This window comes from Aythya ferina (genome assembly GCF_964211825.1).
Source record: "Aythya ferina genome assembly, chromosome: 2".
Classification (NCBI taxonomy): domain Eukaryota; kingdom Metazoa; phylum Chordata; class Aves; order Anseriformes; family Anatidae; genus Aythya; species Aythya ferina.
Genome location: NC_140297.1, coordinates 111,830,068 through 111,857,679, shown reverse-complemented (window position 1 = coordinate 111,857,679; position 27,612 = coordinate 111,830,068). Strand labels below are relative to the sequence as shown.

The 27,612-nt window shown below is 38.3% G+C and overlaps 1 protein-coding gene across 4 annotated transcripts in view; it reads right to left on the bottom strand.

The window, feature by feature from the left end:
* The window catches only part of RBBP8 (RB binding protein 8, endonuclease), a 40,966-nt gene extending 14,998 nt beyond the window's left edge, over positions 1 to 25,968 (bottom strand). The window contains exons 1-9 of one of the 4 annotated variants that reach the window (XM_084509687.1): positions 20,762 to 20,863; positions 19,889 to 20,025; positions 18,497 to 18,713; positions 13,258 to 13,300; positions 7,643 to 7,738; positions 5,635 to 5,747; positions 4,832 to 4,907; positions 2,104 to 2,273; positions 509 to 610 (exon numbers count right to left, since the gene is read on the bottom strand). In XM_084509687.1, the coding sequence (XP_084365813.1) occupies positions 509 to 610; positions 2,104 to 2,273; positions 4,832 to 4,907; positions 5,635 to 5,747; positions 7,643 to 7,738; positions 13,258 to 13,300; positions 18,497 to 18,608 (712 nt within the window). In that variant the 5' untranslated portion in view covers positions 18,609 to 18,713; positions 19,889 to 20,025; positions 20,762 to 20,863. Of the gene's footprint in view, positions 1 to 508; positions 611 to 2,103; positions 2,274 to 4,831; positions 4,908 to 5,634; positions 5,748 to 7,642; positions 7,739 to 13,257; positions 13,301 to 18,496; positions 18,714 to 19,327; positions 19,440 to 19,888; positions 20,026 to 20,647; positions 20,722 to 20,761; positions 20,864 to 25,834 lie in introns of those variants that run through there. The other 3 variants (XM_084509686.1, XM_084509688.1, XM_084509689.1) reach the window with 3 other exon arrangements.
* Positions 25,969 to 27,612: the final 1,644 nt, after the last annotated feature.

The window sequence follows — 27,612 nt, the reverse complement described above, 5'->3', positions numbered from 1 at the left end:
CCTACATGAGCAATTCCAAAACACTGACTCTCTCTGTCATCTATAGTTAAATACTTCACAGGAAAAAAATAAAATAAGATCAGGGATATAGAAAGACTTTATTAAAGACTATATTAAACACTTATACCAATTTACAATTATAGAAAAGGGAGAAATTAACAGAATCACTTCCAAATTTTATACACTTGCTTCAGACTAAGTGCAATTCTCAGAGTATTTTAATCTTATTGTTGAAAAATCCAATATAAGACAATTGGATGAGTTGACCAAAACAAAAGAAATCAGCAGGAAGAGCCACACTGAGCTTCTTTTTATTTCTTGACTCTAAGCCCTAGCGCGATGCCACCAGATCACATATCTAGTGGCATAGAGACAGGATAGGCATCTCAGAAGCAGTTGTGATTAAACATAACTTCCTTTTAATCTCAGCTGTTGACGACCCCTCAGTTTTACAATATTTTCTCCTCATTTTGAATAGAATTAGTACAAGATCTGTTAATATACTTACTTGGTATAGGGGACAGTTGTGGATCACAGGTGTCTGCCACTAGTATCTCTTCTCCATGGTGACTGTTCACTTGTGTGGAATAGAGAGGAATTTTTCCAAACTCTAGGAAAAGTTGTATAAACATTATCACACGGTGAAATTCGATATTCTGTTCTGACAGTTGTGCGTACACACAGACCATGATCCTGATCTTAACAGCACTTAAAAATGAATTTTGGTATGTAAGTAGGTCCATTCATCTAAGCACATCTGCTTATTTTCATTTTAAGGTGACCCATTTGTCATAGCGACACAAATATTTCATATTAAAACTGTCTCACAGATGTGTCCCCAGTCAGTCAGCTATAACAATGCTGACATAATTACATCACTGTCTACACAAGCTGCATAAGCACTAGGTATTTGATCTATAGTTCACCTGTTAACACAGCATCAAACTACTGAAGAGTAAATTGTCCAAGACAATAAATTTTTTCATCAGGTGCGGTAATGAAAAAGTGAAAAACATGAGATTTGAATCATGAACAATCTTGTTTTTGCCATGTCGTCCTTTCCATCCGGACACCAATAGTTTTCCTTAGCTATTCATTAACTGAGAAAGGTACTTACACCATTTCACACACGTTTTAATTTAGTACCTCAAGTGTTGTTAGTGTTAGTTTGTGTGTGTGTGTGTGTGTGTGTGTGTTTTGTTTTTTATTCAGAAAGTACAGAAGTAGGTATGTTTAGAAAGGGTAAACTTCACAGCACCAAACTTAGATCCCTAAAATAAAAGGCACTAATAACCAATCCACCCTTTCTACCCCATAGTTGTACTACTTCTATTCTTGTGAAGCTTTTAGTCAAGGCTTATATTTAGATCTAATCACATATTTTAAAAAATACTTTATTATTATTATTATTTCAGAAGATAAATTAATACATTAAAAGCACATGGATTGTTTATTGTATTTCCTGTGTATCATTACAATACAAGCCATTCATTAAAATACTTCTTATGGTTAAAACACATTAAAGCTACTTCTATGACATTAGAGAAGCAAGTCCAGAAATTAAATGTGCACAATACTTCTGGACTTAGACACAAAACAAATGCAAACAGTGTATCAGTACTAGAAAAAGAAAGATCACGTAGCTACTAGAATTAAATATCTGTCAGTTTCAGTAATATTTAATTGCAGGATAATTGCTGAATGTGCCAAAACATTTATTTCACTCTCCACTAGGTGGTGATGTAGCTTTGTACACACAAATCAAACCCTAAGAGATTTTTGGGTCAGTTTGGAGTTAAATAAGCATTATGGGCTTAAAAAACTCTGTTGTATTTACATGAGGATGTAGAATAATAAGAGGTTAAGACAAGCTCTGAGCATACTGGTGATAAAACAGATGCTGCTAAAGCCGTTCCTCCATTGTCTCATATTACTGCATAAATGGGAAAAAAAAAAACAAACCAAAAGACATGCAAAAGAATTACTGAGACTTTTTTTAAAAAAATGTTTTTACCCTTTGCAATCAAGTGTCGGTGTCTTTTTTCCTTAAAAGTAAATTTTTAAGCAATAAAATGTACTAAAAACCCAGTAATACTCTCTTACCACTGTTGCTCTCCTTAAGTTCCAAATCTGGATGCGTATGTTCTGTGTATCGGATATGCCTGTTCTCTTTTTTCCTTCTCATACGATTAACCATAGAAAATGAAGAAGTCAGAACTGGAGAATCTGGAATGACTCCTTCTTCTAATTCCAACGCTTGCTGTTTTTGCTCCCTGGAGTCCAAAGTAGGAGGTCAAACAAAACCCAAGTCAGAAAAATTAAGAGCTTTAGCAAGCAGGACAAGCATTTCATTTAAGAAAGCACAATTTAGAAGATACAGCCATCCCAATAACATCTGTGCATAAGAAGTAATACTAAAAGAGAACTTTTAACAACAAATCCAAAATTGCTCCATCAAAACCAAGAACGGCCTGCAACCCTAGCTCTTCACAGTTGACACTATGTTGCAGACTCAGTATAGAAAAATTAGCTTAACCGTGTATTCTCTTTCCAAAAACTCTATCTACACATAGCAAGAAAGCAAGAAAGATAATTTCAGTTTTTATATAAACTTTATAAATAGAGTTTGTTCAGTATTTAATGAGGGCATCACTCCCTGCCATATGGTGGTGGTAGTGGAGAATGGAAGAGGCAGCAAAGAGAAGCATGAGGAAATCCGACTCTGCCTGCTTGGTCATCTTTGGCAGCACTTTTCCCAATGACTCTCAAGAGAAAACATGGGCCAAAGATTATAGTTAGGAAATTAAGAGAAGGATGGAAGGTTTTCATCTAAGGGAAGAGGAGGCAATATGGATATTTCTGTTTGCATTGAAATGAACCATGGTATCTTACATAAAATAAATTAATCATGTCATGGTTAACTGTCAAAAGGTATCTGGCTTGAGACAAGCAGAATTCTTACAAAGTTCAGCCTTTTACTGAGACTAACTGTGAATGTTAGTCAAACAAACATTGATGCATTTATTTGCTTCTCTGACACTTTGATGTATTCCATTGTGCAATTTTGTAATTCCTCTTTTCTAGCGCATTTACACAGAAAACACCATAACTGGAAGCTGTGCCATCTATTGAAAATATCTTCAGGAACAGATCAAAACATGCAGAAAAACAGTGAATTAATCCAGTTACATCACAAATTTAAGTTAGCTGACAGAGTTCTCTTTAAATTTACTGGCACAGCCTGGTATGACATATTAGCCTGCCTAAAATTTTTCCATGTAAGACGAGATAGTTCTTAAATGCCACCAGAAAAAAAAAAAAAAAAAAAAAAAAAAGAACTTGCCATATATACATCATAAATATGCATTAAATCATTTCTGAATTATGGAAGCATTTATTTGAGATTACAGAAAACGTTTTTGTAGAAGTCTTCTTGCTCTTTCCATACATAGATAATGAAATTCTAATCTGATAAAGGAGCAGATAATGCAATTCTTCTGAAAGTTCACTTTTTATACAGGTTTCTTAGATTTTATTTTAAAATATTAAGCCTTGGGAAAGGAACACACAGGATTGCAAAATCCTTATTTTGTGTCACACACTAGAAAAAACCTTCTACCTCACACCTATTTGATGGTGTTATCTTGCTTTATTTAGACTGAACAACTTAAATCAACAGGCCACAACCAAATGTGGTGGCTCTATTATAAACAGCGGAACCATCCTTGTTAAATCAATGAATCCACACAACTCTGTACTCATTTAGATATCCACTGAACATGCTGACCAAATAATTTGGTGTTATGTTGATCATTCTCAGCTTTCCTACAGTGGCCAGAGATTTTTACTGGAAGTTAAATTGTAAGACTAGGGATCAAACTAATAAACTTGGATGGATCTGTTTGGCATCAATTAATATTTTTAATGCCTGTTCCTAACTGCTTTTAAGCTACTTAGCAGACCCATTATTGAAAAGGAATTATAAAGTGAAAGCATGTAGAAATTTGTTACTACTTGGTCTTGAAGAGGACCTTGTTGTCTCAGTAAAACAACTTACTTTCTAATGAACATAAGAAGAAATTATAGGCCGAAAAAAACTTACATATCAAGCCCATACATCCCATCCCACTCCCACTGCCTGCATATTTGACTTCTTTACAAATAGTCAAAATTGAAATAAATTTCACATCAGACCACAGATAAACAAGAAAAGAAAACAACTCTGCCTTACAGAGTGTACAGTACTTGCTTACTATCTACATTATATAGTACATTCTTGGTAGCATACCAGAGTACAATCTGACAGTCAATTATTTGTAGCTTGCTATTTTTATGACTTTCTTTCAAAGTTTTTTTTTTTTTTTCTTTTTAAAATTGTAAAATTATTAGAAGTTAATTTCAAAAATTTATTGAAAGATCCTGGGACTTTGATTACTAGAGAAACTATTTTTCTAAAGCTGCACCCTAAGAGGAAACTGTTAAAGGGTCTACAAAAAAAATAAAAGAACGAGAGGTAAGGTTTTCCTATGCACTGCAAACAAGCAGAATCATTTTGAGAAATTAAGTCAAACAGAATTTGTACAACAGATTTATCCACCTCTTTCCATTTACAGAAAACACCTCTTTGCATTTATGCAGTTAAAAAGCAAACAATTCTGCAACACAAAGATGCTGGTTTTACATTGTTAATATCAAGTGGCATTAAGCTATCTTTTCCCAGTCAATTAGAAAAGAGCAAAATGAAGTTTTTAAAGACTTAAAAGCTACTATTTATATCCCCAGACATTACTAGCAAGATTAAAAACAAAATAAAACAATTCTCAATACTTACTCCAATTCCTTCTGCAACTGCTGGAACTGTTCAGCTATCTTCTTATTTTCATCCTGCAAGTTGTTCTTTTCATTCACTGCAATTAATGTATAAAAAAATCAATTCACACATGGTGACATCGTATCAGATCACATTTTCTCAGGTTTTCTAAGGAAATAGAATCAGTTTTAAAACCCTAATAGCGCATATCTTCTGCGGCTTACCAAACTGAGTTTTCAAGTTCATGACTAAAAATGTTATAAAATGATTGATAACAGTGGCAAAGGCGTCACAGCTACTAGATCCCAACATTAGTTCCACACAATCATTAATTAATTTTGCCCACGTGCATGCAAATGTTGTAAAGATGAATGAATTGTTCATTCAGCTCTGTAGACAAAAATTGCCACAGGACACAAGCTTGACGCAGGTAACTTTTGTTTGAATTTGCTATTTTGTCATCACCAATTACTTCTGAAGCCAGGGTTTCCTTAGGAAACCTAGCTATCAGTCATTTTGTGTCTTGACTCTAGGAATAAACAGAAGCAGCCACATTTTAACTCCAGTAACTACCTTACAGTGTAAGATTTTCCACGTCAATATTATTTTCAGTATTAGCACTTCAATCTAAGAAGGTGGTTCAAATGACTAGCAATTGATCTGTGTTAAATTATTTTCAAACTGTAGAATTAAGTACCCCCTGACTGAACTTCTTGGTCTTAGAAAAACATACCATGTATAAATTCTATCAAGTTACAGGAATTCATGAAGGATGCGTTCACAAAACATACTGTTTTGTCTTCAGCCTTGTGGACAAAACTTACTAAGCTCAGTGATGAGTTTAAGATTCTGCTGCCGGATATTTTCAAACTCTTGCTGTTTCTTTCTCATATGTTCTTCAGTTACAGCACAACGATCACATAATCCTGCTCTTAACCTACAATAAAATTAAGAGGGAAAAAAAGCTTTATGAAAATACTGCCATGTGCAAAACAGATATCCACGCTTAACTGGCCTTTTAAACAGTGAAAACTAGAAAGTTTCTGACAACTCCGCAGAACACCACTTCGTTGTAAGTACTGCAGATTTATGTGGGGACACAGCTGTATCTACACACACTCTCATTTGCATAAATGGCTGTAGGTACCAGTTACTTCTAAAACAACACGTTTGTGGTACTTTCATGGAGTGGAGCATCCTGCAGCTTGCTGCTGAAAGACCGTCAGGTAGGCTAATACAAATTCGGTCAGATATAAATTAACATTCATTATAGGAAAAGTTATTTCAAGCAAATACAAATAAGCAATTGCTTTAGTAACCCTGATTACTCTTTTGCCTAAGAATTATGCACAAGAAGAATATATCAATGCCGTTAAGCAAAGAAATTAAATAAAAAGGACAAATTCACAGTTCAGTCTGTAAAAAATGCCAAGTAAACGTGACCTTTATCTAGACACCAATACTTCGAACTGGATCCAAAAGGCTTCATTGAGACATTGCCTCCACTGTCTCTGCTAGTCTAGATCAGTTGTTTAAGGCTCATCTGTGGTCAGAAAAGGATTCGTAATAATCAGTACATCTTACTTGACATATTCATTCATGCTGTGAAACCTGTGTTCAGTTTACAGATGTTAACTAAACGGTATTTATTTGTGGTACACAGCAAGAAGTAGTAGTATTGTCAAAGTGAAAGCCAGATTATCTGCCTTCTAAGGCAAGATACCAGTTGGTTAAGAGTTCTGCTTTGCTGCTGTTAGCACATGAAACAAGAAATAGCTAAATTTCCAATTATGCAGTTTTATATTGGAAATAAAAGCCATCTTGGTTTATGAGTATTTTAATATTGTGGAATTTGGGAAAAGGTAAAATACTGAGAAGCCTCTTCATGTTAGCTTTTCTGATTGCATAATAAACACACTATCATCATCTCCCTGAATTAAACAATTTTAAATACAATTTTTTTGTTTTCCAGTATGTATTTCCTCTGCTAAGGGATTAGAAAGTTCCATCCACCGTGCAAATGTCTCTACCTGTTCACTGTGAAAGCTTATTACCTGCCCGGCTACAAGTTTATGCCTACTGCCTTTTACAGACAATCAGAGCTAAAAGCAAGTTTTGAGTATCACAGCTCTGATGTTTGTGGTAATGCAGGAACGTGAGAAAATAATTTCATTTGTAATGGTCTCCAGTTCCCAGAAAGCTTCTAAGAGCCTAACAAAGGCAAATTTAACAAACATTCGAAAACAACTATCATTTTTTTAAAAGATGAAAAAATGCACTGTGATTTCGTGTCAATTGGTTTTGGTTTGCTATACCAGATTAAACAGAAGCAGATAAGGGAAAGGGAGAACAGGTCAAAAGGTGATCAGAATGGCTGAGTCAGTGGCAAGAGACAGAACCAATGATTAAATTTAATATAAAACAGACAAATGGAATAAGACCGCAAAACTGAAAGTTTTCTTAGTGAATTATTTCATTTGTTTCAAAATATGTTGTGTATTTCACCTTTGGGTTTTGTATTATTTCTTGTCTGATACCAAATTTACGTCTAAAAAACTGAATGAAAAAGAATGCGTCTGTCTGCCTTCCAGGTTGATCTGCTTAACTTCCATTTGTCTTTACTGAACTAAATGCTAAGCACTTAGAAAATAGTAAAATAATAATTCAGTCAGAAGAATTCAAATTCTACACTTTTCTTTAAAACACACTATTTGGAGTGTATTAGAAAAGGACTGGTTTACAAAAACCAAACGTTCAAACCTGCAAAGCATACGGAGCTATTCTGAAAGAACAAAACACGACAAATCCCCAAGCTAAAAAACACTGGTTCACCTGTCTTCTAGAACCTTGATAGTGTCATGAAGCGCCTTTTGCTGTTCTCTGAGCTGTTGGTTCTTGGTGTAAAACTCTTCAAGCCTCTCTGCATCCCTAAAATCAAACAGAGAAAAAGTGTTACCTCTAACTTTAGGTTACAGCTTCTATTTTTTCCAATAAAGAATTCTTTCTTTCATGCCCTTGGGTAATTCAATTGACCATCAGCAGACAATAGTAAATTGAAGAAAAATTAAGCAAATGTTTCTTATGAATAGTAATTTAGAGAAGTCTGAGCTAGAAAAGTAGCAGCTAGTTTCTAATTCTACAGCTAGAGTTGACCTTCTATAAATCTGATCTTTGCTCAGGACAAAAAAAAATCAGTTGATGATAGTCGAGGCATAAAAGCTAATGGGCATTCAAGTAACAACTTCAGGGAATGTAAGCTCAAGTGCTTCTTAAGGCACTGTCCTGCTGAGCTGCTGGGGAGCTAACTGTGGGATTTTGCAGCCAGGTCATTTTGCTCTTTTTTCAAGCAGTGAGTGCAACCTGTACCACGGCAAACCACATCAGGTTTGTAAAGCTATAATAAATCTCAAGAGCCATTAAAGGTTTAATTCCTCAGGCAGCAATTGCCAGGCTACAGAACATGAATTCCCAGAACACGAATGGGAAGCAAACTCTCTTCCCAAACATCTCAGAAATAGAAGAACTTTGGTATAATTTCTTCTCTACAAGACAGGAATGTTTAATTAATGAAAAACACCTCCTCCTCAGAATAGTTATTATATATATGGAGTGGTAATTCATGTCGAGAAGACAGTTGATATTAATAAAGAAGGAGGAGATGTGGGAGTATGGCCATGGGGGTCAGCAAGCCCCATCGTTGATAATAACATTAGACTCTTAACGATGATGCCATCAGGAATGTAAAAGAGTTTAGAGGGAGCAAAGAAGGGTGATTCAGGAGACTCCATGCAGTCTCAGGTTTCTTGTTCTCCAGCCGTTAAGGCATGGAAGTTTCTGGGTGTTTGCCGTTGCTGTTATATGCAAAGTTATTTTGAAAAGAACTGCTGTGGGGAGAAGGGTATAAGAGGGGAGCCTGTCCTCAAGATAATAAAAAAAGGCAACACGATATAACGAAGTTACGTCATCAATAAAGAAGCAGGAAAAAGGAATGAATAGGGACCGGTTAGCAGAATGGAGACCAAGACAGGAACAGGCACATTGATCACCTCATGAAGATGGGTTCGGCCAAACTCAGCAAACTGCTCAGAGAAGCTCGTACAGAAAGTCGCTGGAAATGGGCGCACCAGAGCTGGAAAGAAGCTCCAGCTGAGAAGCGGACCCACGCACACACAACTGCCCCTTGCTGGTAAGCGGTTGCACATTATGGGGAATCATACGTCCTTAGGAACAAAGACTGTCCTGGTAACCTTACAGCTTATTCTCCTTATTAACAGTTTATGAGCCTGAAATATGGGACCAAATTGAGGTCAAGGTGTGGGCCTCTGCAACTAAAGACGACAAGGTTGCAGCGGGATTGCTCGGCACCTGGCGAGCCTTAGGTCTCTGAGGCCTTAAAGAGCCATGTGGGGCCACAGTCAGAAACGTGTGGCTTGCCAGACAGTGAGGGAGCTGCGGACTCCTTTACTGATCCGACTGCTACGCCATCGGCCCCTCTGCTGCTACAGCCATTGAAGGCTTTTGCTGTTCCGCCCCCTGGTGACCTGGACGTGCCTTTTGACCCAGGCCTATTGGCCATGAAAAGGAAACGGATATGCTTTTCTTCAATCTGGGAAGATTAGGATACATAAGGCCCGAAGACCGAATTGCTTAGTAACTTAAAGCGAGACATATTGTTCCCACGACTAGCCCTGGAACTCCCCGGTGTTTGTAATCAAGAAAAGGAATGGAAAATGGAGACTGTTATAAGTCATGGAAGATATGGGAGCACTTCAACCAGGCCCACTATGCTCCCCCAGTCATGGACATTAACAGTAATAAACTTAAAGGATTGTTTGTTACCTTTTCTGATTGTACATATGCATAGGCATACTTGGGTTTAGTATGTAAAAGCAACGCTCCGTATATTTAGAATGTTTGATGTTCGTGTGTGTGTGTTGGTGGAGCGTAGACTCCCCGCACACCCAGGGCTGTTTACTTGCCTTTTATAAATATTACTAAATTCAGATTGAGTTGAGACTTCATTTATAACACTCCCCTTGACATTTATCATCTGACCACAATATCCCTTCAGGATGCAAACACAGCATAAGCAACAAGCACATGATATTTTTCTACAAATTAACTTTCAGAAGCTCAGCAGCTGAACCTATGCAACATGACAGTATCTAAGTTCTGAGAATTCATTCCTAGCTCTTCTTTTTACCACGAAAACCTTTGTATATTCCAAGAAAGTTCGTGTTTTCATCATGTCTGAGATGAATTATTTCAGAAAACCATGAAATTGGCTGACAAAAGACAGCCAAGGACAAACACAAGTAAAGAAAACACATTTACTAACTTGTTGATACAATTCTTTTACAAAAGATTTACTTTCAAAACAGCACTCCCTTTAAAATATATTAATCAAACATTTGCATATTGCTGGTATTGCATGATTATTATAGCAATACAGAAAAGTAATAATCATGGGCCATAAAGTGAATGGGACAGCTGGGAGGATCTGCAGCATACAATCCAGATGTATTTTATTAATTCTGAAATTTAAAAGTGGGTATTTTTTCTGCACTACCACCCAGTCCACTATTGTCCTTTTCAACTGCCTATAGAACATATAAAATGGTTAAATGTTAACAGCGTGCCGGACCATTTAAGGCTTACACTTTCACATGAGAACAAAGTGTTGAAGTTCTGTTACTTCAGTTCATTAACCATGTAAAGGCAGGCCGCGGCAAAAGGTTAAGTCTGAAAAAGCAGTCTATATTTTTCGGATGCTTCTGACAAAAAAAAAAAATCTCATGTTTTTCAGTTTACTGAATTACAGAAGTCCTAATATTCAATACTAATACTCCTACTCAATTTCAAAATCCTTTCTCAAGCTGCCTGTAAGACGTACCTTATTCGGTGGCATTGATTTATTTATTAAAAATACGTAACATACACTAATACTCCATTCCTTCCACTAAAATCCTGTAAAATATCACCAAGATATTAAAATGACAGGAGAAAAAAAGCTTTTTTTTTTTTTTTTAAAGCCAGTGCAGCCAATAAACCCAACAGACATTTTAGACTATGAGGCACTCTTCTTAATGAAGAGTCTCTGACCTAGCATTTACAAGTCATTAGCTCCAGTGCTGAAGTGGGGTACAATATAAGGCGCTCATTGTCAGCTGGTTACAAAGTCTGAAACTTTAAACCTCAGGTATTCAGATGCATCCAGGAGAACAAGACCTACTACATAAAGAGTATTGTATTGACAGTGTGGTAATTGGAGAAAGATTCCAACAAACAATAATTAAAACATTTGCTATGTGTTCGGTCACATCACTGATAACAGTCAGCATCTAGAAAATTAATCAAGTAATTTAAGATTTTTGGGATACAGAAGCACGTCATGACATAGCAGATCAAGTTAACAGTAACAGCAAGAGATCTTTTCACCCTTTCAGATTAGAAATGTAATAACCACTTGATTAGAGAATTGTACATTAAAAATAACAAGATGTTAAACTGACCCATTCTCCCTCCACCCCCCCAAAAATACATGTAACCTGTTAGTATAAAAACACAGCACCAAATATTTGCTATCAAAAAGTAACCTAATAACCATGATGGCTCAGCCATCCATCCACAGTAACAGAGATGGATTTCCTGTGATACTGCATTACCAATCTCAATGTTCAGTAAGCTTCTTTAAAATATAGACAGGTATGCTGCTTGATCTTTAATGAAGGATCTGACACGATGCCATGATGCATCCTGACATCTTGGTAAAGCCCATATGAATTAATAGTTCCAATTGACTAAAAATTTGCTGACAGACCAAATAAACAGTTGGACTCTACTGCTACATTATTATTTTTTTTAAATCACAGTTAAAGAGCAACTGCAAAGAATATATACTGTAGTAGTAGCAGTCTAGTGCTCGATTGAACAAGCAATACAAAAGTTGACTAACCTTGATCCATAGGAGCAGGTACATACTGGGGGTAGCTGGGAGTTAGTAATGCTGGTACCCTCAGGATCTGTAAAACCTGCTGTGGTGAATTGCTACAAAAATGCAGAGGATCCTCATGGTACCACAGTAAGATGGATGCTGTTGTGGAAGTGATTAATCAACACTTCCTTTTGTGATCCTGTCCTGAACTGTTCCTTCAGCTGCCACTGCTATCGCCTAGCAGCTTCTCTGCAACATTTAGCCCCAAGAAAGTGCAGAGAAAACATCGTAGCATCTGCTTAAAGCATCAAATGACACCACGTGGACAAGTCAAAACCATAGGCAGGAAACCTACATCCTTCACAGATTAGATCTTTATGAAAGCAGATGAAATGTGAGAAGATGTGACACTTTGCAGCCTCAAAGTACTACTGCGGATTACCAAACACCAGCAGGATTGGCATCATTTTACTGAAGTAAGCAAAACACACAAGCCTTGAGGAGGTTCAAACCTAGGGGAGCCTTATTTGTCACTTACACAATTCAAGAAACCAAAAAAAAAAAAAACAAAAAACAACAAACGAAACAGAAAACAGACAACTAAAACCTAACAGGAATTAATAAATGACACGATAATATAAATGTTACTTACTTCTGTAAAAGCGCAGATTGAACACAGCAAGACAAGCTTGCTGTCTCAAAACTAGGACTGCACATCTTACTGCTTCAAATAGCAATGCTGGGAATGTCAATATGTAGTATTTTTTGCTTATTTTAAGAAGGGTTACATTTTATTTCTTCAATATATCTAACACAATGATATTGTTTTCCAAATTGGAAAGAGATGAAGCAATTTATTTTTTATTCCTCTCACACAGCACTTTAAATTGCAACTCATCATACAGGACATTAATCTTGCAATACAGATTTTTTTTCCCAAAATTGCTTCTAATGAACAGAACAGGATTAGCAGCAAATATTTACTGCAAAAGAAGTCACATTTGCCTTAAAAGTATAAGAAGTGACTGAAAATTAGCGAATTTTATTTTTTTTTTTTTAACCAGAATCCTAACTGAATGACTAAAAGCTGGGTTAAGGCACTTCAGCTGATATTAATGGCAAACATCTAATGAGGAGAAATATATTAAAAAGTTATCTGTAAAGAGATGTAAGTGGCAAGAGAAGACTTGACCTCAATTTTAAAATGTTTCCCTAATCATCTTTTGTTTTAGAAATGCCAACAGTGTTGATGGGCATCCTAGAAATAGCATAGATAGGAAAACTTTACCAGCCATTTGTTGAAGCAAGACAAACCTAGCGTTCAGGTGACACATCCTACAAAGAGTTATCTACATCTTTAGATGACTTTAGGTGAATTACTAAAATGAGCAGAACTTCCTACTGTCTGAAAGGAGACATCCACAAGACTTTACTTGATCTTACAGGAATTCCCACTCATTAGTCATACTTAGACTCTCCTTTAATAAATCAGATCATAAGGGTGAGTACTTACAAGCATCTTTCCTTCTTTAACTTAGATATTTTCAGTTGTAAGCCTGAAAGTGGAAAGAAAAAAGATAATTGTTATACAATTTTGATTTAACAAAATCAGTGGACATAAATAAATTCTCCTTTTGCCAATGGTATCTGCAACAGAGAGAGAACAGTCACTAATTTGGAGAGAAAATGGTTCATTCTGGATTTCTTGGGTATGTTCTGCAGTATCCTGGAAACCAGTAAGGCTATTACAATCCTGAGGAAAAAGGTACTTGTTAAACACTCAGAGTTACACTTAGACAGGTATAAAAACACCCTCTTTGTAAAAAAGAAAAAACAACAACAACAACAAAAAAACAAATAAAAACCCACACATGCTAATACCAAGTACTATCAATATATTTTCATTGACTACGCATATATAGAGCAAAGTAAGTTGTGCACATAAAAGTTGTGTATATATAAATCCATAATACTACACTTAAAATGAAGCATTAATCTAATAATGTATTAGATATGCATAAAGGAAAGTTATTTAAAATATATTTTAAGGCTTTAAGTACAAAAGGACAACGTGTTCTGTTGGAGGTACGCTACCAGAACCTCTCAGCCAAAGCTTTTTTGGAACCTCTTAAGGCAGACTGAGGAGAGATCATTTCATCTGTGGCCCTTCTCCCACTAAGGAATACAAAATCCAAAATGTATGTTCCGTGCATGAGTAAAAAGGTACCCAAATCCAAATGATGCTCTCAGGCACGAGTGGCCAGCTGACAGCCTGATCTAGAGAGCAGCCCAGCCAATCTGCTTGCACTGTTTTGGGTATTGGATGAATGTGCACAGGTGCAGGAATATAAAGGTGCTTCAAGTAGGGCCTGACTTAGGTGGGATGCAGTGAAATTTATGTGATATTAACCATATGCAAGCTGGACATAATACCTATTCTGAAAAAAAATGGTTGGAAATAATCAGAGTCCTACTGTGTAACATTTCGTTAATAACATATGCAACAGGGATTTTAAGAAATAAAAAGGAAGCGATGTAACATTCCCAACACCGTATTTTCTTCAAACGGTGAAAAGTAGTGAGCAACCTGTGTCTGAACACGAGGTGTCTTGTGCGTTTTTGCAAAACCATTAGTCCTTTTTGGAGGATATAAACTTACGACACCAGAACACTTTTAGACAAACTTCTGACAATTTTAAATTTAAACCAAAACAAATATCCAATACATTTTTTAAATAGAAGATGCTGGCTAACGCAGCTTGTAGACTTCTTTTACCTTCCACCTACCACACTTAACTGGGATCAGCTCAAAGGGCAAACTAGTTGCTTGAGAAGGCTCATTGCTCAGGACACTTAAAATGCAATGGTCAGATCAGCCAGAGAGTCACTGAAACCATGCCACAGATGGCTACGGGGTGCCAGTGAGATAATGAACTAAGAATGCAAGAATTGCTTAAAAAAATGAAAGGGTTATTGGGAAATATAGCAAGACTTCTTTCACGTCTAGGTGTTCAACACCTGTGAGATGGTGTGTTCTATAATGCAAATCAGCGCAGAAAGAAGGTTTATTTTTTTTAAAGTAGTTGCTATTCATCAAGTCAATTAGGCATCTGCAATTAGAACCCCTATAAAGCATGCTTTAATGCTGTTCCACACCCATCGGAAGGAATGAAGCTGCACAACAATGCATCTCCTGTATGAACAGGTAGTCTGTTCAGCGAGGATTCAGGATTGTAACACTGGCAACCTGAGCCACAAATTGCAGAGGCAGCACTCAAAAGGCGCAGCACTGTGCTGCAGGTAACACTATCTCCCCTCTCACCTGAATGCAGGAGGAACCTAACTGGTTACTTACAGGTTGTGTTTTTTCTTAATTCAAATGATTGCAATGAGAAGGCAGGAATCCAGTTTGTTACATTTATCCAAGAGCACTGGATTACTACATTAGGTGTAATCTCTTCCTTTTGCTTTTCCAGAGCATGGGCAGACTTTAACCAAACTAATTAAGACAACTTTTCATTTTCTTTTAAACAATGAGTTTTCAGATTTCCCCAGTTAAGGGTCTAGTAAACATATAAACATGGGCAACTACACTGTGTACAGTCCCAAGTCAACTTCCTCTCTTACACAATAATTCTGTGAAATAGGCAAGCTACAGAGTACATGAATCTACATTATGGAAAGCTCATAAGTGTTCTAGTAAATGACACTGTCTCTATTAAGATGATGGAGGCTTTCTTTAAACTATCATTAGGCAGATTAAACACACAACACTATCTTAGGAAAATTGCAAGTTGATTAAATTATGTCCTTGTAATATTTCAGTTAATAGATGTGACAATTACTGTGCTGATGATTTTTCAAATGCAGTAATCTTCTGAAAATCCACAGGGCTTGGGAAAACAGCAGAATCACTGAAGTTCTCTAGGAATTGGTTAGACAAGCTTCTGTCAGCAGTGACACAGACGAAATCCTACCTTGAGGGTACAGAAATGGATCGGATGGCCTCCTCACTTCCCTTCCAGCCCTGTTTTTTTTTTTTTTTTTTTTTTTAAACTTTTTGAAGAGTTTCCAACCATTTCCTTTCCTACAGCAATAATGAGATTGCTTTCCTCATGGTTTTCCCAGCTTCTAGGACTACAGTCTTTTTCACCCCTTTACCCTATTTTCTCCAATACCATTTTTAGAATCAAGGAATAATTGAAAAGAATTAAAGCTATTTCTTAAGCTATTTCTTGTACACAAAATTTTCTTCTTGCATTTCTATGCTGAAACACTGAAATATGGTTCTTTTCAGTTCTTTAGATGTGAATTAATCCTCAGAAACCACCTTGATAAGACACACATGCAGGAAGTATTCATATAATTATTTTGAGCTAGATTTAAATGTTAGCACCTGCAAAAATTAGTCACTTTATAAAACAGCATTTTTAAATTCCTTTCTGATCTGCGTGAGCTATATAAGTGTTTCACACATTCTACATGTAAGAAATGGAAGCAAGTGTATTTTTAATAACCATTAATCTGAGTTGCTAAGCATGCTTGAACTCCATGAAAAGTCAGCCAACATTGACCATGCCCAATCTCTTTGGAAACTGGGTTGTAGACTGTCACAATGAATTTGAGAGAAACGTTAGGCTAGCTATTTTGTCTAAAGAGATCCAAAATTTGGAGATTCAGCATTTTTTGCAAACGATCACGTTAAAAGAATAAAAAGCTTTCACTCTCTAATAAGGTCGCAGGACTGGGCATGTTTAGATAACATGGAGAAAAAAAAAAAAAACACTCTTTACAATACAGTAATTTAAAAAATCCAATGCAACCCACTTCAAAATGTGTGAGTTTATATATTTACAGAATATAGACTACAGAACACTTCAACTATTATAACTTGTATAATACATCTGATTGTTTCAAGCTTGCTCTTCATAAATTCTGCTTTTCATGGACTTGTAATGATTAGCAAGAATTCCATGATGGTAGCACCCTGCGCATTGTACTTGCAAAAGACTTTCTCTCCAACTACTAACTTTCCCCTAATCCAACTTCCACCATCTTTAAAATAATTTTTTGCTGACATTTAGATTGGAAACTCATGAGTCAATTTTAATTCTTATTTATAGACTTCAGAAACAAGCAAAGTCCAGGCAAGCCTGTGTTTGATGTTTCTAAAATATCTTCCAGTGCCATTTTCTATAAGAGGATCCCCACCTTTTGAAAAAATTAACTATCCTTCAGGCATGTCTTTGATGTTATCACGGAAGACCTAATTTTACCTAACACAGTGCGGGACATACTGACAAAGGGCTAGGCATGAAAAAGTCTGCCTAGTGGCAAAATTATCTGGCCCCACCCAGCACGCGTTCTGAAGAGTATCTTTACATGCATAAAGAAAACCAAAACGTTAAATCACGTGCTGCACATCCCAAGGAACTAGAGAAGGGGTCACTTAACATTACCCTCTACATTAGAGCTTTTTGGTTTTCAAGTTTTTGTTGTTCAGACATGCCACAGATTGCCAGATCCCATTCTGTCAGTAATTCTGCATGTTATCTGTAGCTGACATCACGCCCACTCTGAAAAGAAATATCAAGATTAAAAAAATAATCCTCATGAAAATCATGAAAATACTTTTTTTTTTTGTGTGTGTTTTGAACACAATATAAAATTGTGTATTATATGGCTTAATGTTTCATTTTTAAATGTAACAATATCATACTAACTGGTATATCTCTCCTTTCAGCTACCAAACCAATGGAATTTTTTTTTTAAAAGAAAAAAAATAGCTACTAACACAAAGAATCAAGGCTTGGCATTGCTAATTGTTGAGCTAATACTTCTGTGGCTTTTAGCATGAAGTATGAAGCATCCCTACAGCTCTTAACTCACAAAAAAAAAATCACCTGCTTTTACTCCACATGAATAAAAATACTTTTTCATGCATAATAATGTGTTTGTTGAAGATGCTGACAAATATTATTCTAATCCATTCAAAAAAGATGGATTGTGTGCCTTAAGAAAACAAAGCAGCTTGCTTCCAAAGTATTTTAGCAAAACATTTTACGAATATTACTTCTGAAACAGTATTATAAGAACATAAATATTCAGGGCAATAATTCATCTTTGAGTGTTATTAGTTTCCTATACCGCTGAAGAATGGAAAGACACTAACAGCGAACCATAGTAAAATTAATAACATGCAGATCATAAAGTGTAGCATAAAAATAAACAACGTTATTATAAATTCTGCTGAGAAATTGTTGACCACTAAAAACCGAAGAAACGTTTTTCACTTCAGTAATACAAATCTGCAACGGGATTTAGCGTATGTCAGGGGACATAATGCAAATGCTTGTCCTGGCCTCCGTTTTAATATATCCCAAGTGACTAAACCCGAAGGAAAAAAAATACATTTAATAACTTGATTTGGAAACTTAACCATAACCATTAAAACTAAGCCAACATTTGAATATTTCCTACGCAAACACAGATCCCATATAACATTGTGTTATTTGCCTCTCAAGTGACCTCGCAAATCATTTTATACCTGTTGGTAGTTTAAATCTGATCCTGTTAAGCCAGGCTTAGGTGGTCAGTCTATAAGGCTCACTTGTAATCATTCAGTCCCTCATCTTGGCATAATATAAAACTTCAAACATGTATTTAGTTCCACACAGATGGAGTGGTATTCTGGTTCAAAGTTCTACTGTGGCAAGAGACAGCTTTCTGTGAAATCAGACTTTACTTTTTACCTTGTACTTCTTTATCGTGACATTCTTTCAGCTTGGACCACAGCTCCTTGAAGAAATCTCCAGAAGATTCTGCAGAATTAGGGCTTCCACAAGTTCCTCCAGATGCATTCATCTTGTTTCTTCCACTCTTGAATTACTTATTTGCAGAACTGGCTCGCTCTCACACTAAGTTTTAAATAACATAGTTATGAAGCTGTTCCTGAAGACAGGTGTATGCCTGCAATGACAGATCGACACCACTTATGTTTGCATTTATCAGAACATAACTTGCAGCCAGAGATGAAACACAAAGCTCACTCATTCTCTTGTCAGGTTGTACTTACTTACTGACAGCCACCCTGAAAGTATGGAAGATGGCAAGGATTTTGCTGCAAGTAATAATAAAATAACAGAAATTTGTCCACTTGTACTGTTCCCCCACCCCTTCAACAGCTATCGACTTAAAAATAGATTAAAATACTTGGCAGTCTTTAATCTTTCTCCCTGGAAACTACTGTTACACAGAACTTGTTTTCTAGAGTAACACGTGCTTCCAAAATTTTGCCATCAGAAAAACTAATTTGTGAGAAGTTATATCAAAGATAACATTTGTGTACATGCTTTCTTTACCTAGATGTGGATGAGAGATTCTGCAAAGAGAAGCTCCGATCTCCTTGAAGCCTTCCTGATTCTACACTGAATTTATTCCTACTCCACAACGCAAAGGAACTAAACCAATTTCAGAATTCCTGAGTCCCCAAAACATCACTATTTTAGGAGAACTCTATCAGAGTCAGACAGCTCTGCCTTAAAAGTCAGACTGCCTATACAATTCAGATGGAACAACCTTACCTGTAATTCCTCTTTCTTTTGAAGGGTTTCTTAGCACAGATGATGCCCTCAGGTGATCTACAGGGGAAGCGTGGTACTCAGATCTGGGTCTGAGCCAAGGTGATTCAACTCTAATTGGTGCACTGGGTGTCCAATATGGAAATGCTCACGTAATCTCTGCCCGTTGGTTCCCTGGGTATGCAGCTACTGGTTTAACTGGTCACCACAATAAACCGTTTAGGCCACTGGTCAACGACCTTGTCTAGGATCTGGAGTCCTTGGTTCCTGTCTCCCTTCTCAAATCTCTGTGTAGTCTTAAGCAAGTCACTTTTATTTCAGAATGCCCATCTTTAAAATGTAATAAGGAAAAGGGAATTAAGCATTATTTTCAACAACACAGGAATACTCAAACTGTATGTTTTTTACCCTGTAGGAGTAAAAAACATTGGTAATCATTAGGTACCTAAAATTTTGCTTTACTATGCTACGTCTCTAGAAAATTCAGTGCCCATGTCAGCACCTGATTTCAATCTAGCTTATATTCTTATTTCGAGAATAGTCCTGAACAGAAAATTAATTTACCTTTTCAAACTGGAATGCCTACAGTTCTTCAGCTGAAGTTGAATGGCACTCTGCTTGCATCTTCAGGGCTGAAATGCTTCGCTTTGTGTGCTGTCACATTAAGCCATCTTACAACACTTCTTTGTGGAACTGATTGCCTAGTGACATTAGGAAGGTCTTTTAAACTCTTATTTTTCTACCTTCAACAACCACAGGCAGCTACCTCAGAAAACATCTTTTTCTCCGTTGAGCGCTAGGGTGGTGAAATCAATAAACTTGCTTGTGCTCATTGTCTCAGGTTTGAGTATCTCCAATCAATCATTCTTAAGGAAAGTGCACCTGACTCCAGAATAAGGTGTTCAACCTGTCTTCAAAGAGAGGGCCCCCAACAAGTGTTCAGAGACCCCCTGACACTACTAACCCACTAACCCATGTCCCCAAGCACCACACCCAACCTCCCCTTGAACACCCTCAGGGACGGTGCCTCCACCACCTCCCTGGGCAACCCGTCCCAGTGTCTGACTGCTCTTCCTGAGGAGAAATGCCTCCTCATTTCCACCCTGAACCTCCCCTGGCACAACCAGCGAGCCATGAGGTCTCCCTGCGCCTCCTCCTCCCCAGCCCAAACCCCCCCCAGCTCCCCCATCCTCCCCTCACAGGGTTGTGCCCCAGACCCCTCCCCAGCCCCACAGCCGTTCCCCGGATAGACTCCAGCCCTAGAACCCAGCCCCAGGGCTCGATCCCCTCTCCCCGTGCCCTGCCGGCCGCCACACCACCCACCCCTGACAGGACCCGGGCAGCCGTTGGCCCCAACGGCCCCCGCTCCATCTCGCCTCAGCCCCGGGGAGCTGAGGCGGGGGGGGGGGCGGGGGGGAGGGGGCGGGGCGCCGTTACCTGATTGGCTCCCGGCGGCTCCGCGCCAAACGGCGGGAAAAGGTAGCGCCGCCGGCCGCGGCCCCGGCGGCAGCGATCGCGGCAAATCTCGCGAGAGCGGCGGCCTGAGGGGACGGGAGCCGCCCCCTCCCCGTCCCCGGCTGGTGTGGGGCCGTTATGGCGCCCGGTCAGGGCAGCGTGAGGGGGCAGAGGAGCGCGCAAAGCGTTCAACGTTAAACATTAAACATTAAACCCGTCAGGCACGGAGCGACACGGAACAGCAAGCGTTACCGTGCTGCCTCGGCTGCTGGAGCCTGCTGTTTGTGTCACTTGGGATTTTTGCCAATGCGATTTTTTATTCTTCCCCCCCCCCTCCCAAATTGTAGATCAACGTTATTTAGTGCTTTGGGACCAACCCTGCTGTCTGCCATGAAGGAAAAACTCTTCACCTTTAGTTTCTAGCTTGCCTTAGTTATGAAATAGAAACAAAACACTGCTTTCCAGAAATACTATTCTGCCTCCACATGGTTCCACTTTACCATTATAACACATATGCAGCTTAGTGGCATCCTGAGAGGACACACTGGTGTCCTCTGGCAAGGGCCGGTGCTGCAGGCATACACTTTCTACTCTATTAATTGTGGTATTTAAAAGATAAGGTGTTCTGGTATTTAATAGATGTTAGTAGCTTCTTCATCTTACTCTTGTCCCGTTACTCATACCACTCAAATCCCCATAAAGTATCATTAATACGGAGCTACAGAATAAATGCAATTGGATCTGAAATAGAATTGTAATATTTCTAAAAAAAATTGAAATTCTGTCAGAAAGGAGTCAGAAATGACCCATGATTAAGCAGGCTTTACATCTGTTGTTCAGCTTTGTCAAAAATACTCTGAGTTTCCCATCGACTATATACCTTGGATTTTGAAATGTTTCAGAAATCTTTGTTGTGGAAGAAGTTAACTTTTCCACTAATTCCTTACCATTGCTTAACCACTATTTTCCAACTGAAATAAAATAAATCCATTGTTGAGTAGCTCTCAGCAGCATATTACTTGCACTGATAGTTTGGCATACCATAGTATCAGTATACATTCAGTAGAACTAAAAGTAGATGTCTCCTCTTATGAAGGAGACTGTCATCATAGGTTGCAATAGACACTCCACTATTCTTAAATAACCACTGCAAGAACTGTCTCATTGACAGCTTTTTATTCTACTTTTGAAGGTTCTGTAATCTAAAATGTAGGAAAGTAATTATTTCCTTGGGGTTAAGAGAAACAGATGTTTTAAATATGTGCATAGACCTGATAAGTAGCAATAAAATAGCCTTCTTCTTTATTGTTCAGGTGTTTACCACAAGCCAGGCTTTTCTTTCTGCTTATAGGAAGCACTCTAGATAATAAGAATGTCACCAATTTTATTTGCCAGTAAACTGCATGAGCAGCTTAATCTTGTATTTGCTCATGCTGAACTTTACAGCAATGTAATTCCACTGAGTTCTGCAGTGCTATCCTTATCTGCTTAACAGTGAGTGATAATGGATTAAGACCAGCAGTGGAACTTTGCCTTTATCTCCTTCCCAGATTTATTTGATTTTTTTTTTTTTTTTGTATCCCATAATCACATATTTGAGCACCAATTACTGCATTGATCCTTGGCTCATTAAACATACTAGAAAACTACCAAAAAGTCTTGTATTCCACATCCACTTAATATGTCTTAAGCTGACTAGTCTAACTGGAACTCATCTCATTCATCTCTTACGAGTAAATGCCACACCTAGACAATAAAACTGTGGGAAAAAACAAACACCTCGCCACTGTTCCGTTTGAACAGAGGCAATGCTTTTTGTAGAGTCATGGCTCATGTCCAGTTTTCAAAGTAGCCCTTAATATGATATATTAAGCTAGGTGACAGACTACTTACTTAGCCATGAACAACTCTGAAGAAAGAAATCTTATTTAGTCCCAGCCCATTTTAGACCTGGCTGGTCTGAAATGTTTATCTTTACTAATAATATGTGAAGCTCTTGATTTTCAACCACTGTTTAGTGGTAATGCCTTCTTGTTGACTGGCCAATTCACCAGCGTATCAACTAATGACTGAATTTCTATTTTAAGAGTACTACAGAGTTGCAACACAGATAAAACAAAAATTAAGAAAAGCCTTTATGCCTCACCCACTTCTGTTTTTGGTGATAGAGACTGCATCAGTGTTTCTAACCATTCAGATAACAGTAGGTGACCTAGCCCACTGCATATGCATACAAAATAAGATTAAGAGAGATTAGCAGATAGTTTACTTTTTTTTTTTTTTTTTTTTTTTTCTCCCATTACTTCAAATTTAGATACAAAGATTAGAACCAGCTTTGAATTACACTGGGAACTCTAATTTAAATATTTTAATTGCTTTAGACACAATGATAAATATATCACTCTCTTCCTGTGTATATAAATATATATATACAATAGTTAAATCCTTATTTATTTATGTGAGATTTAGTAGATTGCACATATACACACAAGGCCAGTGTGCTCACAGCCTCCCCGACTGGCAAATCTGCACTGAGGGATAAATATATTGCTCAATTTCTAGGCATGTGCATTTCCTGCACTTTATGTTGCAGATGCCACTAAGGGCATCAAAGGCATGCAGCTGCAGATGCAGCAAACAGGCGCATGTGGCAGCTCAGCTGCTGCCTCAATGGGCTTTAAACCTTGCAGGAACTGGCAGTCCTCCGACTGGTAGGTTTCTTACATCTGGGAATGCACACAGAGCATACCATTGCTGTCTGGCACTGGTATTTGCTTTTTCTGCCACTCCATCACCCCCCACTAGTTGAATTTCATTCTTCTCGAGCTGCTTGCGTAGCCACTTTTGAAACCCAGCCAAGATCAAATTCCCTGATGCCAGCAACAATGTTCACTTTAAGAGACCCTCTTCTTTGAAGTGCTTTCACTGCTCCTCATCTGTAGTCAGAAACAGCCAGGATTTGTTCAACTGAAACTCTCAGGTCTCTTAGAGATCCTTGATGGAGAAAAAAAAAAAAAAAAAGAAACCTGAGGGATGCTGTTTCAGGACTCCAGTGCAGTGTTGCTGGTCCTCAGACTAAGGTGCAGTACCTGTGTGTGTTATCTGCATGCAGGAGTGTTTTGCTCTTACTGATGTTTCTTGAGTTGACATGAATAGTCTTGAGTACTTTTGCATATATATATATATATATCAGCCTTGGAAGGTTATTTCAGCTTGGAAGGCTGAAGTAAATGTTTACATGTCTGTGCACAAAATCATGCCACCTACCTTTTGGTGTAGCGAATGACAAGAATTCAGGACAGGAAAACAAGTGAAAGAGAAATAACAAACGGGAAACAGTATTTTACTTACCTTTTGAGGAAAAAATTCCCGAAACGATAGCCCCTGCCTGCCACCTCCCCCCAAAACAAACAAACAAACAAACAAACAAAAAAACAGCAAAGGAAAACCCAAATAGAACAACAAATTACAGAAGCAGAAGATGGCAAGCAGTATTTTGAAAAGCTAATTTATTTGCTTCAAATTTTATCTTTTTTAAAATGTACCATGTTTGCATCTGTAGCTTTACAAATCAAAGCTCCCTTGTAGCATTTTATAGGTTCTACACAGTCTCTGCTCAAACCACACAATTCAGCCAGTTACAATTTTGGCTTTTGAGAATTGCTTATTCCTTAGCAATTTGTCATTCTGTATTTGATAGGGAAACCAACTGCAATGATAAATTCTATTTTTTTTTTTTTTTTTCTGATGAACACTTGCAGCTTCTGTGGGAGTGCTAGACTTTCCCTATGTTATTTTCTGTGTATACCCCACACCTTAAAGAACAATTTTAACACAGAGATGCAATGCTGCTAAAGAGAAGGTCTTTTCAATTTTCTGTTCATTGATTTTTTTTAGCTGCTCAGGAGGCCTTTTTATTGGCGCTCTAGAAGAGGATAATGTTCATTTTCACATCAACCTGGAAATAGCAAGCAGTAAACACTTCCTTAACTCAACCTTCCTGTTATGTGACTACCATAAACTCTTGCCTAATCCCATATAAATCTTTTTGTATCTAGTGGTTTATGTCCACTGGGGACACTGATTTATTTATTTATTTTTAACATCATGAAAGAGAACTTGTAATTGTTTCGCTTCAAGACAGACTAAATTAAGATTTCCAGGGAGATGGAAGCACCTATGCGAGGGTTTTCAAAAATGTAGTTACACGGATGGTGAGAAGATTCTCATTTACTTAAGTTAAAGAGTTATTTTGTCCTAACAGGCATGACAAAACCTGTCTTCATTCCTTTCTATTCAGCTCAGCAAGTACTTCTGTGCTCCGGTAGTTAATCAGTTACCAGATTCCACAGCTTTTGTTTTCACACTGTTTAATTTTTCTTGTTTGACACCATACCTGTGAATGGATTCAGTTGCAGATACGGGCGCAACCTTCAGGTCTGCCTGCTCTTTATGACTAGGACTGCTTTTCGTTACCACTGCCACCACCGTTACTCATTATTTTCTAAAGAGGAATGTTTCTAAGAAGTATGCAGAAAGAAAGCAGTAAGAATGACAAGTACATTTCCTATCTTACCAAGAAGCCAGTTCCGAGCATGTAAATCTAGGTTTAACTAACTCATTTCATAAAACTGAATAATTAAAAAAAAGCCTAGGAAGAATTAGTAACCAGACGTCTTACTGGAGTGGCACTCTGCCTTGTCACAAGTGTTAGTGTCAGGCAGGGATTACAAAAACGCTGTATAAAAGAGAAGACCAAGAGGCAGCACTTCGGTGACATGCTCAATACGCTAAGTCATTGGCAGGGAAGCTTCTCTCATTCCTGCGCTTAGCTCCTTAGCTGTCTCTCCAGTCAATGCTCCTGCAGCCAGATGCTGAGCTGCACACAGCGGGGTCGCAAAGCCGCTCTCACGAAAATGCTGGCAGCGAGCACCGCAGAGACTGGCGGTACCCGGGCACGTTAAGGAGATAGCCATTATACCACTTCAAGCACAAGATACATTTTTGCTTAAGGTTATCTTAAACGAATTTTAAAGAAAGACTTTCAAAACTCACCCTTCTGTTTGAATTGTGAAAAGCTCAGTTCTTGATCGGGGTGATAAATATTTACTATTGACTCCCCCTCCGGCTATAAACCTCAAGTGTAAGTGAGATGCGGAAGCCACCGTGGACCACACTAGAGAGTGCCGAGCGGAGAGCTGCCGCGCCTGAGATATATACAATGTGCAATGGATAACCTAATCTGCCTCTCATTTAACTGGCCGGGCAGGTTCCTGCATCCTGGGGAGCGTGGAATCATACCAGAATTTGTTGGCACAACAGGCCCGTCCGACCGGTTCACGGGGCGCTGGGAACCCGTGCAACCAGTTCGCATCAAAGGCCGGGCCCAACATGCTGCGGCTCAGCTCGCCGCCTCGCCTCGCCTCGCCTCGCCTCCACCACGGGGAGGGAGGCTGCGTGTGCACCACACGGGGAATTATTCACGCCTCTGTCAGCTCCCCGCTCCGGGAGAATGATGTAGCCTGCAGCAAAATAATTCACTGCGGGGCGGGGGAGTGATCCATCCTCGGTACGTGGAGCGAGATCGTATTGTTAGACGGCTTCTTTCGTTTTGGGTGCTGATGCACTGGGCTAGAGGTCTTGCTCAGCATAAGTGCAGAGGGAAAAGGGAAAGAAAATACCATTTTTAGAGTACTAACCTTGCAAACTTCTTATAATCAAATAACACCAAATCTCGAGTGTGACCAGCAAAGAAAACAACAGCAACAAGCACACAAACCAACAAAAGTCAGGCTCTAATTTCACCTAATTTCCAGTCCTGCTCTAAGTGTCTGAGTATACCTACTGCATGTGTAGGACTCAGCACGGCTTTGTTACGTGCGGGCGAAGGGAGCCGGGGAGCTTGGCGCGTGGAATGTGCACCTCGTGCCTTCGGTGGAGCTCTGGGTCAGTGGAAGCTCGCCCTGAATTACCGCACATGATATTTCAAGGTGAAACAGGTCAGAGAACATGAAGTGTCTGGGACATGCTTCCATAACCATGAGGAACTACTTGTGAGGCAACACCCTTCTCTGAAGGATACAGCAGCTGCCCTGTTACAATAGCACTCGGGCTGTAAGCAGCAGCTGCGCTGCTTCGTATTCATGGCTGGGGGGCAAGAATACTTGCACCGCAGTCCTGCATATAGCATATTTATTCAAGCTGTAGGCAGGATATGCCCCAACAGAACCCTGCATCTGTGCAAACTTATTACTTTCTTTCAAATACAAATATAGACCATAATTTTCAGATCTCCTGCTGTGATTGTCGGAGATGTTGACTAAAATCAGTAGGAGCCGTAGAAGGTTAGCACTTTTTTGGAAATGTGATCATACAACCAGTCTGCTAAACCTAATGCTTAGGTGGATTCCTTAATCTTTTATTCAGGCACTTAAATTTAAAAGTTCTATCCTGACACATTTGTCTCTATTTAATGTTGTCAGAGACTCTAAGTGACTTTTGAAACCTGTGTTTGTTCCTAAAATGATCCCACAGTGGTATAATTTATCCTCTTTTAGGTCTTCATTTCTTACTTACCCATTTCAATAATAGTTACGAGACAACTAGTAAGTAGTCACAACAGGAAGTTACCATCAAATTCTACCGGTGTTGTGCAACATGGGGAGCTCTTTCATCATTGACCAGAATAGGTAAAAGAAAAAATGCTGATATTTATATACGCTCTACTCAGATTATTGCGCTACTATTGCACTATAGTTACCCTTCTTCTAAGACTGCATTTTCTGACAGCCTTGAAAAGGCTTAATTCTGAAGAAAGCAACTGGATTACTAAC